Consider the following 20,570-nt stretch of genomic DNA (forward strand, 5'->3'; position numbering starts at 1 on the left):
GTATACAGGGGTACACGGGACTTAAAGAACAGAAGAAAAACAAAAGAAAACATAAACACCCCCAGAAAGAGAAAGTCCAATTAAATACCAAAATACAAAACATAAACTGGGACTTGGTAGCTTGAAAACACAGGGTATAAATATAAAGAAAGACTTGAGTGCGAATGGAACCAAAGTGAGAGCCTTGGTAAAGAAAGCTTTTCTTCTGGGGAAGAAACAGACCCTATATAGAAACAGGCATGATGTAAAAGCAAAGGGAATAATGGAAATGAGAGGAGAAAGGTAAGGAGCCTATAAAAACAAAAGAGAAACACCAACCACTCCGCCATCATCATCCATAAAAGAAAGTGCACAGGAGAGGGGTGAATGGACAGAAGAGGACATAAACTGGAACCACACCCACACAAGAAGTAAAACTAGAAAAAGGCAGCTCTCATGCAATCAGTGCTATTAGAGATCAAGACAGCAATCACCTCTGGAGAGGTAGTAATTGGAAAGGAACAGAAGGAAGCTTCAAAAGTGCTAGTCAAGTTCTATTTGCTAATCCGGATACCGGTAACGTAAGTGTGTTTCATGTGTGAAAATATATCAACCTATATACTTACAATATGTACTTTTCTGTATATTCAATTCAATTCAAAGTAAAAAAAAAAAAAAAAAGATACGCTTGTTCCCTACAGAATCTAAGAAACATATATGAAAAAACATATAAACAACCATGGCAGGGGGAGAAAGCATAAGAGGGATAAGTGTGGGGTTAGGAAGGGTAAGGGGAGGATGACATTTTAATTTTGTTTTGTTTCTGCCTAATAACCCTTTCTCATTTTGGTCTACTCCCCTCACATTCTATCGCTATGTTGTTCAGTTCATGTGGTTCATTAGACATAGTTCTGCCCACCTTTGAAGGGATGAGTCAATACCCTATACCTAATTAGGTTATTCCTCGCTAAGAAAAACAAGGTGAAGGCATGTGACCCATGCTTTTACAGGAGCTAGGGGGAAAACACCCTCTTCCTCTAGAACTCAAAGGAAAAAGCCTCTGTAAACCTATAGCTGCTGGGGGTTATCTTTCACACCACCTGGAAATAAATGTAAATCAAATAAAGGGGACTGAAAGTACAGGCCAAGTATAAAGATAAGCAAACAGGCATAGAAACCACATGACACTTCTAACACCTGAATCTAGCCATATGTAACTACTCATTTATGTGGGCTAAAACACTTTCTATGTGAGCTTCTTTGGGTTGGTTTTGTTAGCCTGTAACTGAAAGAATCCAGTATAACACAAAATTTGAAAGGACTGATCTGAGTAGAGGATAATTTAAAAAGCAACTCTCTCTTCATTTGTGAACATCACAGCTAGAGAATCGAAAGTCTTCTCTTAGTCCATTCTGGCTGAAAGAACAGAATACCACGGAACTTAGAAATTTCTCTCTCACAGTTCCAGGGGCTCAAAGGCCAAGAACAAGACTCCAACAGATCTGCTATCTGGTGCTGGCTTCCTCACTGATGGCTATTCTCACTGTGCCCTCACATGGTGAAAGGAACAAAGGAGCTCTCTGAGGTCTCTAATGGGCCCTAATCCCATTCATGAGGGCAGAACCCTCAAGGCCTAATCATCTCCCTAAGGCCTCTCCTCCAAACACCATCACACTAGGGATTAGGTTTCCATATGAATTTTGGGAAGACACATTCAGTCTATAGTATCTTCTCCCTGAACCTATGAAATAGTTTCTTCTGAGAGCACTGCATTTAGTACCTCCTTTTTCCTGTTACAGACCCTTCCTAGATAATTAAAGAAAGAAAGAAAGAAAAAAGCAGGGTAATGATGGGGACAGGAAAACAGAATAGGTGACATATAATTACTCTCAAATGTCTATTTTTAAAATCTGAGTTTTACTGTTTTAAAATGCTTTCTTCTAGCCAGTTTCAAAACAGTTAAGATCTAAAAATTCCTCAACTAAAGCAATTTATTGAATTACAATTTACTGAATTATAGTGATGAGCATAGGTGTTATTTTAAAACAGAAAAGGCAGGGCACCTGGGTCGCTCAGTTGGTTAAGCGTCTGCCTTCAGCTCAGGTCATGATCCCAGGGTCCTGGGATTGAGCCCCGCATCAGGCTCCCTGCTCAGTGGGGTGTCTGCTTCTCCCACTCACTCTATCTCTGTGCACACTCTCTCTCTCTCTCTCTCAAATAAATAAGATCTTTAAAACAGAAATGGCAGTGGAAAACTTTCATAAAAAAAATTCTGAATTTGTTTAGTACTGCTCTTTGAAAAGTAAAATGGCAATTTACAGATTAAGATGGACAAGCAGGTTCACACTTCAATGAGCAGCCTATCTTTTCCAACTATATTACAGTGATGAACCTAATATTCAAGAGATAACTAAAAGCACAATTAGGTTTAAATATAAGATAAAAATCTCTGTGGCATGTGGGATTTATTCCAGGAATGCAAAGGTGGTTTAATGTAAAGAAAACCAATGTAATATATCATATTAACAGAATAAAGGGGGGAAAAAAACACATGATCATCTCAACTGAAGCAGAAAAAGCATTTAACAGAATCTAACACTCTTTCATAATAAAACCATCCAGAATACTAGGAATAGAAGGGAACTTCTTCAACATGAAACAGGGCATCTATGAAAAACTAATAACTAACATTGTATCATACTCAATGGAGGGGGACTTGGGTGGCTCAGATGGTTGGTTAACCATCAGACTCTTGGTTTAAGCTCAGGTCATGATCTCAGGATCATGAGATGGAGCTCTGCACTCGGTGGGGAGTTTGCTTGAGATTCTCTCTCTCTCTCTCTCTCTCCGTATCCTACTGCCCTTCCCCCCAGTCACACTCTTTCTCTCTCAAATAAATAAATCCTTTAAAAAAATATATCATACTCAATGACAAAAGATGGCAAGCTTTCCCCCAAACTCCAGAACGAGCCAAGATGCCTCATCTCCTTTGCAGAGATGGGTAAGTAACCTCTACCAAATTAGGTTATTCCTTAGCTAGAAAAACATGGTGAAGGCATGTGACCAATTCTTTTACTGAAGCTACTGAACATTTCACTGGAAGTCCAAACCAGAGTATTAGGCAAGAAGAAGAGATAAAAAGGAATCCAACTTGAAAAGGAACAAGACTACATCTATTCACAGAGAACATAATCTTATAGAAATCTCAAAGAATCCACCAAAAAACTACTAGTTAATAAATGAATTCAGCAAGTTGCCACATACAAGATAAAAACACAAAAATTAGTGTGTTTACATACCAGGAATGAACAATCCAAAAAGAAAATTAATGAAACAATTCTAATTACAATAATGTTCAAAAGAATAAATACCTAGGAACAGATTTAACCAAGGAGGTGAAAGGCATACACTGAAAATTACAAAACACCACTGAAAGAAATTAAAGAAGATCTAAATAGATGGAAAGACATCCTGTGCTCATGGATTAGATGACATTCTTAAGACGGCAATACTCCCCAAGTTTATTTACAGATCTAATGCAATCCCTACCAAAATTCCAACAGCCTTTTGGGCAGAAACAGAAAAAATGATTTTCTAAAAGGAAAAAGAAAAACAATAAAAAAAATAAATAAAACATCAACTATAACATTTTTTTAAAAGGTGATTTTTCAGCTCTCCCTGGGCACAGCCATACTTTGCGGCGACATGGCTACGCGCCAAGAAGGTTGGAATCTTGGGTAAATACAGGACCTGTTATGGTGACTCCTTCAAGATAATGGTGAAGAAGACTGAAATAAGCCAGCACGCCAACTAAGTGCACTTGCTCTTTCTGTGACAAAACCAAGATGAAATGACGAGCTGTGGGGCTGTGGCATTGTGGCTCTTGTGTGAAAACTGTCGTCAGTGGTGCCTGGACCCACAGCACCACTTCTGCCATCACAGCAAAGTCTGCCATCAGAAGACTGAAGGAGTTGAAAGACCAGCAGAAGCTCCACCATTTGAAACACTGCTAGCCTACAACAAATGGGTTAACTTATTTAACAAAACTACTTTGGCTTGTTGTTAAATTTATTAGCTAGATCTTTTGATTTTTGTTGCATTAATTTTACTTTCTCAAAAGACAGAAATTAAAAGTCCTTCTCATTTTCATTGAAAAAAATAAAAGATGATTTTCAGTTTATACAGAGAGTTGTAAGGGGACCCAAAAAAATCAAAATAAGATTGAAAAAGAACAAACTTCTCAAAGAGGATCATAAGTCGAAACAGCTAGAAGCCAATGCATTAGAAGACAATATGATTACACCACCACTACCTATTAAAATTACAGATTTGGGGAGCACCTGGGTGGCTCAGTTGGTTAAGTGTCTGCCATCAGCTCAGGTCATGATACCGGAGTACAGGATGAAGCCCCACATTGAGCTTCCTGCTCAGCGGGGAATCTGCTTCTCCTTCTGTACCTCCCCCTACTCATGCTCGCTCTCTTTTGCTACCTTTCTCTCAAAATAAATAAAATCTTTAAAAAATAAATAAACTGAAATTACAGCTTTTGGTGTTGTTAGACTTAAACTATACCATACTTCATAGTGAAGTGGGCAATCCCAAAGGAAGCGGGCTAGACAATATTTTCATATTATCTTCGGAGTTAACAAACAGAATAAACAAGTCAAATTTTTATTTTTGAAGTTATACATTTTCACTTCTGAAATTCAGCAATAAGAAACCATGTGACTGCCTTCCCTTTATCAAACATAAATTTACTACTATCCTTCTCTTATATCCATCCATTCTAAATCAAACAAGTATATACTTGGGTTTCTTAATAATTGAGTCACTTTTATTCAAAGCAATAAATCAATGACTCAAATTGCCTTTTACAGTACTTGAGTATATATCATTATGAATGCACAGAGACTAACCATATTCATAGAGTCTGGACACGTTCTAGAACCAACCCTACAATTCTAAGCTAGTCTAAGTGACTCAAAGGAAACCTAGAAATACAGGTGGGTTTGTGGTCTCCCCAGAAATTCTATTCCTCATTGTGAGAAGGGGAAAGAGAATAGTCAACACCCAGTAAGAGACCCAGAATGATGCACTCCTCAACACACAAGGTCACAGTTTTTTAAATAAGTCTGGACATCTCTTAGCACATATATGACCAGGGATGGCGTAAACTAAGAAAAATGGCTTTGTATTGTTTATGATACCATTTACTAGGATGAAAATTGCAGAGGATTGTCTGCATCTCTTAGCTGAGTAGTAACATCAGAAATAGTCCCATTGGTCTTAAAAATATCATCAAGATGATCAAAGAAAACTTAGATATCAACAACATCCAGGAATGCTTTTCAATGTGAGATTTATAATGTACGCACAAGATTTAAACAGAAACAGAGAGAGGAGGTCATCACTCAATTCTATATTTTTATTTAAAAACCATTCTATATTCACTATCACAATACCTAGTACATACTACTAACTGAAGCTTGTTGAAAGCTCAACTGGGTGGATAGATGGCTGAATAAGCAAATAAACAAAAGGAAGGAAAAAGAACAAATAACAAAATAGAGTTTAAAATATTTTATATTCTCTGAAGACTTGTAATCTTCTCCATTTTAAAAAGCTACTCTAATTAGGGAAGAAATGTATGAGAAATAACATGGCACAGTGAAAACAAGACAAGACTTGAACTCAGAAAGACCGAGATTTAAATCTTAGACGAAACTCTTAGTGGTTTGCATTGTGGAGCAAATTGCTTACTTCATACAAGTCTTAGTTTTCTCTACCTATAAAATGGGGATTACAGTATCTACCTTACAAAGACAATAAACCAGCAATTTTGGCACCTAGAACAAACTAAACAAAACCAGTTCTCCAATCAACTCTGTAATTCATAATGCAGCCCACAGATGGGTGTTACTAACAATGCTCGCCATCTGGTAGCTTCCTGTTTTAAATAATTATTCTTGCTAACTAGGTGCCAAGCTTCTAGAATCATTACATTAAATGTTTGCACCCTCTAAATTCTGGTGTCCTTAGACAAAGCCCAGTATGACCAGCCATAACTCAGATTATAGGTTTGTTCTGAGGGTTAAAAATAAAGTTAAGAAAAACCCTGTGTACAGTGACAGGCATAATAGACAATAAATTCTTGTTACTTAAATATTTTACTAATACCTTTATGTCATCCATTTGCCACTCTACATTCTCACTATTATTCTAATAAACCCACACTGAGAATATAGATTAATCATATCAGGCCACTGCAGAAATATATACACAAGACAGAAGTGAAGGATATGTATTCAAAGATTCCAGTTGATTCCTTCAATCTTGGTTTTTGGATTTTCTATCTTAAACACATAAAGACTTGATGACTGAGAAGAGTAGACGGTACCTTAACTTCAAGAGCCATTCCTAGATTGAGGAAATAGGTGGAAGTCTCAGGTTCAAAACGAAGATTCAAAGTTACCACTATCAGGGTATGCTTCTTCTCTGTTGGATGGGCAAAGAGAACTGCTGCTATTGTGTTCTGCCTCTATTCTCAGCTGTGCAAACACCAATTAAGTAAGAAAAACATCAAGCCATCTTTATCAGATCTACAAATAACGCAGATAAACTCATTTAGGATGAATAGTTTAGTTAGAATGAATAGTTAGTATTTAGAGTAACAAAATTTCCCAAATGGTAAGAACCCTGTATAAAGCACTCCTACTTAGCTCTGGAAAATCATTTTCTCTGGATTATCAGATAACCAGAAATAATGATTTTATTATAAAGCATTATCAAACCAAACCAAGGTCACAGATAACAATTCTATTTTCTTTTTTTTCCCCCCACAGGCAACCATTCTTATAGCAAGAGTTATATTAAAATGATGCAGAGGTATTACTGGTTATAGTGATGTTTCAGTTACAGCTTTACTACACTAAAACAAACTTTCCCTAAGAAAACATCTCTTCTACTCATAAATGTCAAGTCAGCTCACAAGCTAGAGTCCCAATTAAGGAATGAATCCATCATACTCTACATTACACTCAACAGTAATTAGCTGAAAGCTTTTCCTCTAAGATCAGGAACAAGACAATGATGCCCATTCTTACCACTTGATTCAACATAGTACTAGAAGTCCTTGTCAGAGCAATCGGACAAGAAAAAGAAATAAAAGGCATCCAAATCAGAAACGAAGAAGTAAACAGTCTCTATTTGCAGATAGCATAATATTATATACAGAAACCCCTAAAGACTCCACCAAAAAACTGTTAGAACAACAGATGAAATCTGTTACAAAAAGAAATTGAAGACAAAAATAAACGGAAAAATATTACATGCTCATGGACTCAAAAAATTAATATTGTTAAAATGTCCATACTACCCAATGTCATCTATAAATTCAATGAAAACCCTATCGAAATTTCAATGACATTTTTCACATTAAAAAAAAATCCTAAAATTTGTATGGTACCATAAAAGACCCCAAATGGCCAAAGCAACCCCCTGAATAAAGAATGAAGCCAGAGGCATCACAGTTTCTGATTTCAAACTATATTACAAAACTACAGTAATCAAAACAGTATGGTATTGGACACACGGATCAATGGGATAAAACAGCACAGAAATAAAACCACACATACACAGTCAATTAATTTATGAGAAAGGAACCAAAAATATACACTAGGGAATGAACAGTCTCTTCAATAAATGGTACTGACAAAAATAAACTACATGCAAAAAAATAACACAACCCCTATCTCACACCATACACAAAAGTTAACTCAAAACAGATTAAAGACCTGAACATAAGATCTGAAGCCATAAAATCCTAGGGGAAAAAAAACAGGACGGTAAGCTTTCCTGGCATGATTTTTTGGATTTGACACCAAAAGCAAAGGCAGCAAAAGCAAAAATAAACAAGTGGAACTACATCAAACTATAAAGGTTCTGCATAGCAAAGGAAACCATCAACAAAATGAAAAGGCCATCTACCAAATGGGAGAAAATATTTGCAAATCACATATCTGATAAGAGGTTAATATCCAAAATATATAAAGAACACATAATCTAACATCAAAAAACCCCTAAACGATTTGATTAAAAAATGAGCAAAGGAATTGAAAAGATATGTTCACAAGACATAAAAATGCCAAACAGGTACATGAAAAGGTACTTAACATCACTCATCATCAGGGAACTCCAAATCAAAACCACAACTAGCTATTACCTCACACCTGTTAGAACAACTACCATCAAAAAGATAACAGATAACAAGCGTTGGCCAGGATGCAGAGAAAAGAGAACTCTCATACACTGCTGGTGGAACTGTAAATTGGCGCAGCTGCTATAAAACATAGTATGAAGGCTCCTCAAAAAATTAAAAATAGAACTACCCTATGATCCAGCAATTCCATTTCTAGGTATACATCTGAAGGAAACAAAAACCTAAGTACCCACTGATGACTGCATGGATAAAGAAAATATGATATATGAGTGTATCCATACACACACACACACACACACACACACACGAATACTATTAGGCACAAAAAAGAAGGATATCCTTCCATCTGTGACATGAATAGACCTTGAAGTCATTATGCTAAGTAAAACACATCAGACAGAGAAACAAATGCTAAATGATCTCACTTATGTGTAGAATCTATAAAGAACCAAACTCATAGAAGAGACTGGTGTTTACCAGAGGCAGGGGTAGGGGATGGGTAAAGTGGGTGAAGGCAGTCAAAAGGTATGAACTTCCATTTCTAAGATTAATGAGTTCTGTGGACGTAATATACAACATGGAGACTATAGTTTAAAAATACTGTATCAGGGGCGCCTGGGTGGCGCAGTCGTTAAGCGTCTGCCTTCAGCTCAGGGCGTGATCCCAGCATTCTGGGATTGAACCCCACATCAGGCTCCTCCACTAGGAGCCTGCTTCTTCCTCTCCCACTCACCCTGCTTGTGCTCCCTCTCTCACTGGCTGTCTCTGTCAAATAAATAAATAAAATCTTTAAAAAAAAAAATACTGTATCATATATCTGAAAGTTGATAAAAGAGTAGATCTTAAAAGCTCTCATCACAAGAAAAAAAAAGACATAATTATGTGAGGGGAAGGATGTTAACTAAACTTACTATGGTAATCATTTCACAATATATACATGTTATCAAATCATGTTGCACCTTTAATACAATGTTATATGTCAATTATATCTCAATAAAACTGGGGGGAAATTTTTTTAAACCAATAATGTCCATACATCTGTTAGGTGGGGTGACTGGTACACTTTTAAATACCGACCAAAAGCACTGCCCTGACATTACATTGGACACATAGTTAAAAGTATAACCATAAGGACTAAAACAAAGATTATTTTACATATTGGTTAAAAATTAGAATTCTGTGATTATGGTTCCCACAGTTTGTATGAAAAAAATTGATCACATTATGAATAAACAATAAAAGGCTAAAAGCAATGAGTCAAGTATAATTTTTTGGATTTGATGGCACACTGACCAACAAAAACCAATCCATGGCAGGAATGGATATTGTCGTTTCAGAAAGAGAGGCATATGTTAAATGGGAAAAACATGTTTAAATGGTAAAATTCCTAGAGATAGTGGTCTAGTAGATTTGGTATCAAGTTCTAGTGAGAAATAATTCACCATCATATCACAAAGTAACTAACTAAATGATATTATTCTGTTATTTGCTGATATGCATCCATAATTCTCATTTTGAAATAAAGATTTTTATTTTTCTGGTGCCATCAAGTGGTAACATTATGAAGTGCTCTAAATTTAAATGCAAATAACTTTTAGACAGAAAAATATCACGCTGATGTATCCATGTCAATTAAACACAAGTGATTTTTTAGCACACAATTATCTAAAAAGAAAAGGAAAAGTATCAGAGCTAAATGCAACTTATCTCGATATTAAATTCCCAACCCAAAATGAGAGTTAAGACAAAGAAGAAAAATGTGTAGATCTTTAAAGACCAGAATGCTCTACTGGCAAACAAAAAACCCTAATTGACCATGACATTGCTTGAGAAACAAAAATTTGTATCAAAATAATGTATCAGTCAAACCATGAGAAATGCTCTCTCTGAAACTCCATTAACATGGCAGTAGGGGCGCCTGGGTGGCTCAGTCATTAAGCGTCTGCCTTCCGCTCAGGGCGTGATCCAGCCCCACATCGGGCTCCTCCGCTGGGAGCCTGCTTCTTCCTCTCCCACTCCCCCTGCCTCTCTCTTGCTGGCTGTCTCTCTCTGTCAAATAAATAAATAAAATCTTAAAAAAAAAAATGGCAATAAAATAACTATGTTTAAGGCAAAAGCCCAAAAGGACAAAGAGATTAAGAGAGAAGACTGCAGCAACATTTTACAAGCTAGAGAACAGATGGCTGAGTGGTTATTGACTTGGGAAACTCAAGGAGGCTGCCTGACTTACATGACACTGTAAATCTCTCCAAAAGTTTGGGAACTGGTAGCACTGGGTAGCTGTGGAAATCAGAGTAAGGGCTAAAAACAAGAGAATGAGTCAGAATTCTGGTTAAAAAGCACTGATGCCATGACACCCACTCCCTCTTCAGTCCATGCAGCCAAGTATTCATCTTATACCACACTAGAAGACCGAAAGTTCATACTCTAATAAAAAAGAAAACTGGACAGGACACCAAGCATAGTGACGGGGGAAGTGTTACTGCTACAGGAGACTATGGTCTTCTGAATGGCACTAACAAGTCAAAGGTCACAGAACAACAGTAAAAATGATTTTCTGGAAAGCATCCAATTGGCTGAAGGTCCTATCAACATTGGATTAATGTGTCTGAAAGTCACATGACTAACTAAGGTTATGCTTCACACTCTTTCTATAAGAAAAAGACAAATGACTAAAAAAAAATCTGAAGCTTAAAAAAAAGTCAAGTCCTACTAACAGACATTCAGAAACATTCAGCTCCCACATCACCCCAGTAATTAGCTGAGAATGTAGGACAACTAACAACAGAAGAGTAGGCAAATCAAGAGCCTTTACGTTTCATATCCTCTCTTCAGGCCAGCACGAGTAAATGCACTAAAGAATCTCGGCAAATACTTCAGAGAGAGGTGAAGGCTGGTGAACACTAGCCATGTCAGAAAAAACAGATTATTATTCATACAAGAGACATGGAGATTTCATTTTTTTAAAACTTGTTGGGTTAATTGATCAAAGTAGAGAGTTAAAGCAGCTCTGATACTGCCTTCCATTCATATAATTGAAAGTATATACCCAAATGTAGGTCGTTTTTTTTTTTTAAGAGAGAGAGAGAAAGAGAGAACACATGTGAGCAGAGCTGGCAGGGAAGAGGGAGACAGAGAATCCTAAGCAGGCTCCATGCCCAGCACAAAGCCTAATGCGGGGCTCAATTTCAAGACCCTGAGATCATGACCTGAGTCGAACGCTTAAATGACTGAGCCACTTACACAACCCCAAATGCAGGTCATGTAATCTTCAGTAATTTCTCATTTTCAGTCTTGTTTTTACAGAAGATTATATGCAAAGTATATTTATAAATATATACTTTTCTTTGCAGACACCAACATAAAAACATTCCAAAACATATTAATACAGATAAAATTGTACCTTGAACACCTTCTAGGAGTAAATCAACTCCTTTCCTATAAAAATTGGAAGCAGCTTCATAGTCTTCTTCTTCTTCTTTTTTTAAAGCCAGCTTTATTAATTCTCCTGCTTTCTCCAAATAATCTCTCTTGCCAAGCTTGGATTTTAAACTGCCAGGAAAGAGGCTGCGACTTTCCCGTTCTTCTTCTGGTTTGTTCTGTTCGCTGTCAGAAGCAACAGCCCCTAGTGCTGAAGGATCCGAAGAAAGATTGGGACCAAAAGTTCTAATGGGAGAATTTTGATTGGAAGCCATTCCATCATCTAACTCAGCAAGAGAATCCACATCAACAGTAAGAGATATCAGATCACTGTCGCTGGAGAAACCTAGAAACATGATCACAATAGTAAATAGATATTAAATTAAGAATCAGCCAAAAAGAATACAAATCATGCTGACTATTCATTTGTTCATACTATCCAAGTCGATTAGGAAGGCTGTCATTGCCTGATAGAGACTGGTGCCTAGCAATTTGTTTCTGCTTACTTCATTCATGTCTGCACTCAATGTAAGCTCTCGAAGCCAATCTCCTTTGCCTTAATTATCACAGTAAAACTGAAGGCAACTCTTTATCTAGACTTGTTGTCAAAAAGAAGAGCCTTTACCCCAAGATCTTGTAACAACATCATTATGATAAATGGAAAAGAGTAAGAGCTTCAGGATAAGACAAAAACAAGTGCTTGGATCCCAGCTCTTAAAAGTTACTGTGGGACCAAGAGCAAGTCACTTAATGTTACTTATTATGCAGGACTTTAAATGAGGAATAGAGTTAATGCATATAAAGCATAATAGACTTATCATTCAATTACAACTATTATAGCAATTATATAATCATTATTTAACTATTATACAATGTACCCTCACAGAGGTGTGCTTTTAGATAATCATCCATATCTGGAAAATGTATGCCATTTAGTTGTGGGGTTTTTTTTAAAGGACTAAATTTTTAGAAATCTTTCTTTCAATCTTTTCCACAAGCTTTTAGAGAGAGCTTTGATCTATATATGTCTCTTAGTTTTCTGACAGAAAATGAATAAACAGGTGTTTTGAAATATTCAGCAATGAAAACTTTCTCCTATTTCATAGAGCTGACTTCATGGTAAATGAGCATGAAGTCTTAGGATCTCCCTTTATATTCTTAAAATAATTGAGAGTCTCAAAAAACTTTTGTTTTTATGGATTATACCTATAAATATTTACCAATCTTAATATTTAAACAGACTAAAAATTTTTTAATTAAACACTAAAAACCATTATATGTTAACATAATTTTTATTAAAAATAACTATATTCTTGGGGCATCTGGGTGGCTCAGTTGGTTAAGTGTCTGCCTTCAGCTCAGGTCACGATCTCCGGGTCCTGGGATCAAGCCCTATGTCGGGCTCCCTCCTCAGCGAGGAGTTTGTTTCTCCCTCTCCCTCTGCCTCTCCCCCCACCAGCTCATGCACTCTCGCTCTCTTCTCTCTGAAATGAATAAATAAATAAAATCTTTCAAAAAAAAAAAACAAACTATATTCTCCAAAACGAAAAAGTATTTAGGAAGAGAAGTGACACTGTTTTAAATTTTCACAAATCTTCTTAACAGAAGGTGACTAGATCTCATATCTGATCCCTCACTCAATCTGTTGTCATGTTATTTTGGTCGAAAGATTTGAGGAAAATCTCACATAGATGTGTAATGAAAATGGAGTGAATATTTTAGTAGCATTCTCGAATATTTACAGACATTATTTTTTGAAACTATACCAAAACTTGACAAGTGGTAGTTTCTTAAGGCTTAGTTGCTATGTAGAATATAAATTCTTATCAGTGAAATTTCTATTTCTGTTACATTCAAATCCATTGGTCTGTCTTGCACACTGAATGGCTCTTTTATCTGTGCCTGGATTTGTAACATCACACACTGGACATTTTCAAAGTACTGGTTCCCCGAGTTATACAGATCTTGCAAATACTGACAAATTTCATTATTACAATATTCCCCCCAAAATCACATTTGTTATTATCATCATCAATCTCATCAGAATATTCTTTAGACACTAAGAAACTGTCAAGCTCAAAGTAGCAGGTATGAGTTCTCCAAAATTCAGGCATCTGGCTGGCTCAGTTGGCAGAGCTTGTGACTCTTGATCTCAGGGTCCTGAGTTTGAATCCCATGCTGGGTGTAAAGATTTAAAAAAACAAAAACAGAAACAAAAAAAAAAGTTCTCTAAAATTCAAATTTGGAATTGAAAACTCACATTTTCTCACTGGCAACAAATACTGTCAGTCATTTTCCCTAAAGTGTCAGCTCACTTTGTTTGCTTTTGAAAAAATATTTGCCAAATACCCAAGTCTGAATGACAGTTTGTCTGTCAATGGTCCTTTCAAGCAAGACCTCGATGTGAAACAGGAATCCATCAAACTCATAGAGGAGAACATAGGCTGCAACCTCTTTGACATTGGCCACAGCAACTTTTTTCATGACACATCTCCAAAGGCAAGAGAAACAAAAGATAAAATGAACTTGTGGGACTTCATCAAGATAAAAAGCTTCTGCACAGCCAAGGAAACAGTCAAAAAAACTAAGAGGCAGCCCACGGAATGGGAGAAGATATTTGCAAATGACACTACAGATAAAACACTGGCATCCAAGATCTACAAAGAACTTCTCAAACTCAATACACGAGAAACAAATAATCAAATCATAAAATGGGCAGAAGATATGAACAGACACTTTTCCAATGAATACATACAAATGGCTAACAGACACATGAAAAAATGTTCAAAATCATTAGCCATCAGGGAAATTCAAATCAAAACCACATTGAGATACCACCTTACGCCAGTTAGAATGGCAAAAACTGTCAAAGCAAGAAACAACAAATGTTGGAGAGGATGTGGAGAAAGGGGATCTCTCTTACACTGTTGGTGGGAATTCAAGTTGGTACAGCCACTTTGGAAAACAGTGTGGAGGTCCCTTAAAAAGTTAAAAATTGAGCTACCCTATGACCCAGCAATTGCACTACTGGATATTTACCCCAAAGATATAGACGTAGTGAAGAGAAGGGCCATATGCACCCCAATGTTCATAGCTGCATTGTCCACAATAGCCAAATCATGGAAGGAGCCGAGATGCCCTTCAACAGATGACTGGATTAAGAAGCTGTGGTCCATATATACAATGGAATATTACTCAGCTATCAGAAAGAACGAATTCTCAACATTTGCTGCAACATGGACGGCACTGGAGGAGATAATGCTAAGTGAAATAAGTCAAGCAGAGAAAGACAATTATCATATGATTTCTCTCATCTATGGAACATAAGAACTAGGANTCAACACAATGAAAAAGGCAAATAATTTCCTAGACTATTATAAAAAATAGTTTCTGCCTTGGGGACCCCCTTAAAAGATCTCCGGAATACCCAGGTGTCTTCAGACCATACTTTGAGAGCCACTGATCTATATCATTCAATAAGCAGGACAATAAAGCTACGTAAAAATTAAGTTTGGGAACAACTATGGGATCTGTATTACCACTGAATATTGACTTTCAAGTTTCTCAGGAAAGAAAATATATTGAAAAGAAAATTATTTCCTCAGGATCATATATAAAGCCAAACTTAAAGGTGGGCTAGACGATACAATGCTAGATCAGGGATCAGCAAACTTTTCTTCTAAGGGCTAGAGAGTGAGTATTTCAGGCTTTGTAGGCCATATGATCTATGTCACAACTAATCAACTCTGCTATTGCAATACAAAAGCAGCCACAGATAATACGTAAATGAATAAGTATGGCTGTGTTCCAGTAACACTTTATTTATGGATGCTGAAATTTGAATTCCATATAATTTTCACATGCCACAAAATAATATTCTTTTGAATTCTGTCAACCATTTTAAAATGTAAAAACCATTTTTAGCTAGTAGGTCATATAAAAACAGGTGGCAGGTAGGATTTGGCCCACAGGCCATAGTTTGTCAACCCTTCTTATACACTCAAATTGCTTACTTCATATCAAATAAAATAAGTTAAGGTAAAAACATGTTACTGGCAGCTAAGCTCAAATTTCAATTCAGCTTCAGACACTACTTTGGCACCCTGTCAACATATCCTGTTTTCAGGGGTTTTTCTCAAATCCTTAGAATGCCCATAAAGAACACATTTTGTTCCCTAAAAGCAAAAGACTTCATTAAATCCACAATCTGAGATGAGAGTCATTGGACCTAGTGGAAATCTTTTCAATCTCTGACATTTCAACTGTACAGACAGCACTTCAAAATCAAAATCTTTTATAGCAGTCTACAAAATTATTTATCCACTGTTCTGAGAAATATACAAACTTCATAAGAGATTTTTTTTAATGATCTAAAAATATTTTATATATTTCAACGCACATTTATTTCCTTAACTGGGGGCCTTATATAACCTGGTCCATTTATATTCATAAACAAATAGTCAAAGTTTAAAAAATAAGTTCTGGTTTATACAGCTAGTCATAAAAGAAAGGAAATGCTGTTACAGATCTTTTGTCTGCTCTCTGGTGTCTTGTCACTATAACCTTCACATCATCTATCACATTGTACTGTTTCATGTTTTGCCTGATTTTCCTTTCTAACAAGAACAATAATACCAAAGGGCAAAGGGGTAAAATTATGTGTACTCAGTTTCTTGGCTTTTGACCACAAAAATCTGGTGACATAAGTCTTATTTCCTCTCTTACCTTTCCAATCATATTTTCTTAGCAAAGGAAATCATGATTAAATAAAACTAGATCAGAAGAGTAAGACCATCAAAATACCTAGGAAGAAAGTCAGATAACGAAACAAACTAATAAATAATAATATTCAAATTGTTTCCTTTTCAAATTCTACCTAATTGTAAATGAAGAATCTTTCAAAGTGAGCAAACAAAGAAAAACAAGCAAGTTAGGATGAGGAATCTTTCTAGTCCAACTAGGAGAAGCAAAGGGAAGCAAAAAGACTTCTGATTTAAACTTTTTGGAGGACAATTTGGCAATACATACTAAATGCAAAAAATGCTTATATCTTTGACCCAGAAATTCAGCAATTTATATCAAAAACCATCAGAGATATGATAAAAGATCTATACATGAGAATATCCATCACAAAAATTAGTGAAAATTTGGAAATAACAAATTCCTAACAATAGGAGATTATGGCACATCCCTTTGAGAAAATATTATACAGCTATTAAAAATTATGTTATAGAAGAATGCTTAACGCTAAAGTGTTCATTATTATGCAAAAATGACAAACTATAAAGCAGTACATACATATACTATAATTTTAATTTTAAAACAAAAACACAGGAAAAAAGACTAGAGAAGTGTATTAAACATTGACAGTAATTTTCCCTATACGGTGGGATTACAGGTGACTCTTACCACATTCCTTTACGTGGATGACAAGCTCTTAAGCCTCAGTATCTGAAGGATATCAAAGGAGATACAGCAAGGGCTAAAACTGGGAATTTATTTGTGAATAAATCTATGTTATACAGACATAATTTATGAAATATAGGCCCATATGAATCATCCAGCAGCCAGTGCCAAGGATTCGTAACTTAAGAGAGAAGGCAGAAGTGATTATAGACAGATCTGTTTGAAGCGGACTAACCCTTGACACTTCTTCCTTGCCTGTCTTCTTCCTTTAATTCTCCTCTTACGATGCACCCTACCAGATCTGAAAAGCCTAACTCTATCATATCGCAACCATACACTGCAACTAATTGTCTTCTAGTATTCTCTGAAATCTTTCCCTTCTGCATTTAAGCAATTTCTAAATCCCCTTCTTCTCAATGAAGTATTTCCCAACCAACTCGAGAACACTTCCCTTTCACCACCGCAGCAAAGAACCATTTACTTACACACGCACATGCACACACACACTCAGTACCTAGTTTGTTCACCTTATATCCTTAACACATCTACTTAATAAAATGCTTGCTCAACTCCTTGAAATCACGGTCCTGTCATTCAACCTGTTTTTTACAAAGCTCCATATAAATAGCACATGAAGTGGAAACTAGCTTCCTAAAACCCAGAAAGAAAGTTAATAAGATACAGAGAGCAGCCAACAACCAAGAGGTTCTCAGGGTGAGTAGGAAGAACATTGTGGATAAGGCAGGGCAACAATTGACAAGTCAGAGACTCTTTGTCAAAAGTTAAACCAACCTGAAGTCAATCCATGTTTAAAGGGGCCCTCTGGAGCCATCATGAGAGTAAAAGGTACATGCTTCACCAACACCATCAAGACAAAAACCTCAGCCTTTTGGGGAAGAGATGGGAGGGGGAAGAGTCAAAGGTTCTATGAAAGCGTTCTGCCTCCAGGTTCATATCACAGAGATTCAAGTCTCAGGGCTATTAGAGGGCCCCAGGTGACCGGTTAAAAAGCAGCTACAGACATGAGGGGTTTCTATAGCATCCCAGTTCACCTACCTACCCTCACCTTCTGTGCTTTGAACTGCTCAGAGTAGGGCAGTCTAGTGAAATCTGTCTAGGACACCACCTCTGAAAGACAGGCACCAGGGGAAAAGGTGGAGTTGCTATAGAATAAATCTTTATACTATAAACTATCAGAAATCTGTATTTGAAGACCATCTGCAAAAAGAGATCAGTTTCCTTTAGAACAACAGGTGGTCTCTCATGGTCAACTATATATAAAATACATGGCCTCATTATTATTAGCTGATAGCTTTCACTGAGCACTGAGGTTCAGTCAACGAAAGGGAATTTCTACTTTTCCTAGTAGCAATGACTCATGCTTCACACACAAAGCAAAATATCTAGGCAGCAGAACAAAGGTCATCCTGAGATAGAAGACATACATGTCAATCTCCATTAAGAAACAAGCCCTTATTAATATGATTTTAGGCAAATACCTAAATCTGAAACTTGATGCTAATTAAGACTCCTGTACTTGATTACCAACTTATCATTTAGAAATAGCTACTGTTACGAAAAAGTACCATTCCTTTGATGTCTCACATTTTTATAATATCCTGGGGACAAGTCTTTGCTTCACCCTTGAAAATTTATGAAAAGAGCACCAGTATATTCACTGCATAATTGGTGAAAAACAGAGTAACCTCAGAAAACAACACATCAATCAAAATTACAACCCTAACACTGTTATCTTATCATGAACAACAAAGATCTGTGAGTTGGCTTTCCTTTCTACCTAATGAACTTTTTATGTTGCTACTCTCCGTAATCTTCTCTGCAAATCAAACCTACTACCAGCACACAAGTAGCTCGCGCTGAGCTTTCTATACCAAATATGTATTCTCACTGCATCCTCTCCATAAAATTAAATCTCTTCTTTCAAAATATACTTCTATAATTGCTGCTGACTACCTAGAATGCCTGGACTGCCTTAGGCACACGGCTTTACTTCTCTGAAGTTCCAATTTTTTAATTGTGGAATAAGGGATTTATATATAACATTCTTAATGTTCCTTCTACTCTAAAACACTTCCCATGACATATCATGAATTTTTTTTTTTACATTCCCCACCCAACCCCTAAACTCCTAATAGCTAACATTATCCTCAATAGCCCTAGGGTTTTTAAGAGTCAATATTTATAATTTGTATCATTTGTTTTACATGCACACATACAATGACACATTCTCATTTGTGTTTTTCTTGAGAATAATGATCCATTCTCTTTTCCCTATTTATTTTAAGCTCCCTCATGAAAGAAAATTCAACTAACAAAGGACAATGAATAACATTAAGTAGACAAGCACTTAAAAGAAAAAGGAACTTCAAAGTGAATAAACCCACTCTCATAATACAGGAGGGCCTAGAATAATCCCAGTAACGAGATTTAGAGTTCTCACGGTGCCACCTAGTGGACATTCGCTCTAAATTCTACTTTAAATTTAAATTACTTTTAATCAGGCTTTCTATATTTTGACATCTTACACCACCTCTAGACTTTAAGTTTGCCTGAACAATAGATTTAGGCTCTTAAGTAGCCAATCAACTGAAGAATATTCCTTTTTAAAATGATCCTGCCTCAAAGCATCGACTTTAAATCAACTAAATGAAAATAACACAAATAATAAAACAAAAAATATAATAATAAAATGGTACATTGACACAGAAGATTTTCTTCAAACTTAAGTAACTATAAACCCTTCCAATTAGTCTCCCCTAACAGTTTAAAACTAATCAACATTATTCAATTTAATACAGTTTAACCCTAATCTTCGTGCTTTAGTGGAAAGAATGATCACTCCTCCATCAACTAAAAACACAAATCTTGAACTGAAAATGATTTTAGAGATCCCTTACATAGACCAGCAATGCGGGGATGCTAGTCTCAAAATGTACATCTCATTTACTCTAAAATGGCTAATTCAAGACAGCTTAATAGATCCTTTCTTATGTCTACAGTTGCTACAATTGAACCCCAGGAAGGGGCGGGGAAGCAGCAGCAGCAGCTACCCCAGGAGACATTTAAGAACATTCACTCTTAAGATCTACATATAAGAAGCTGATCTCTCAATTATTTGTGTTTATGATCACCTAATTATTTTCTCTGTTTGGTGCATACACCTGGAAAATGTCCCTCCCATAACTGCAAAGGACGTCAAGTAACGTCTTAGGAAGAGGAAATGACACAGGTTACCAGATGAGAGTCTACCAACATCAAAGGCTCCAATATCAAGGCCGGTATGGCAGTAAAGCAACCTACAGCCTTCAAACAGGCCAACAGATGAGAGAAACATGTCAAGAAGCTCAATTCCAATGCACCATTTTGGCCAGATTTCCACAAATGTCATACTAACTTCATAGCTAAGTTTAATCAAATGAAAAGATGCAAGTTTAAAAAGGAAATAAGATGTTAACAATCAAGTCAATCCTCTTTCATCTTTAAATATATATATAGCTTAATTTCTCTGGACAAAGGAGATAAAGAG

General features: G+C 36.2%; 1 protein-coding gene and 1 pseudogene across 8 annotated transcripts in view; one reads left to right on the forward strand and one right to left on the reverse strand.

Annotated features, from left to right (window-relative positions):
• The window catches only part of RPS6KC1 (ribosomal protein S6 kinase C1), a 201,582-nt gene that overhangs the window by 126,342 nt on the left and 54,670 nt on the right, over positions 1-20,570 (reverse strand). For 7 of the 8 annotated variants that reach the window (XM_034666859.1, XM_034666865.1, XM_034666858.1 and 4 more), the window contains one exon: positions 11,601-11,963. The exons of the other annotated variant lie outside the window; for it this stretch is intronic. In XM_034666859.1, the coding sequence (XP_034522750.1) occupies positions 11,601-11,963 (363 nt within the window). The remainder of the gene's footprint in view (positions 1-11,600; positions 11,964-20,570) is intronic. 8 annotated transcript variants of the gene reach the window in all.
• LOC105236712 lies at positions 436-3,992 on the forward strand (annotated as a pseudogene).

This window comes from Ailuropoda melanoleuca, chromosome 8 (genome assembly GCF_002007445.2).
Source record: "Ailuropoda melanoleuca isolate Jingjing chromosome 8, ASM200744v2, whole genome shotgun sequence".
Classification (NCBI taxonomy): domain Eukaryota; kingdom Metazoa; phylum Chordata; class Mammalia; order Carnivora; family Ursidae; genus Ailuropoda; species Ailuropoda melanoleuca.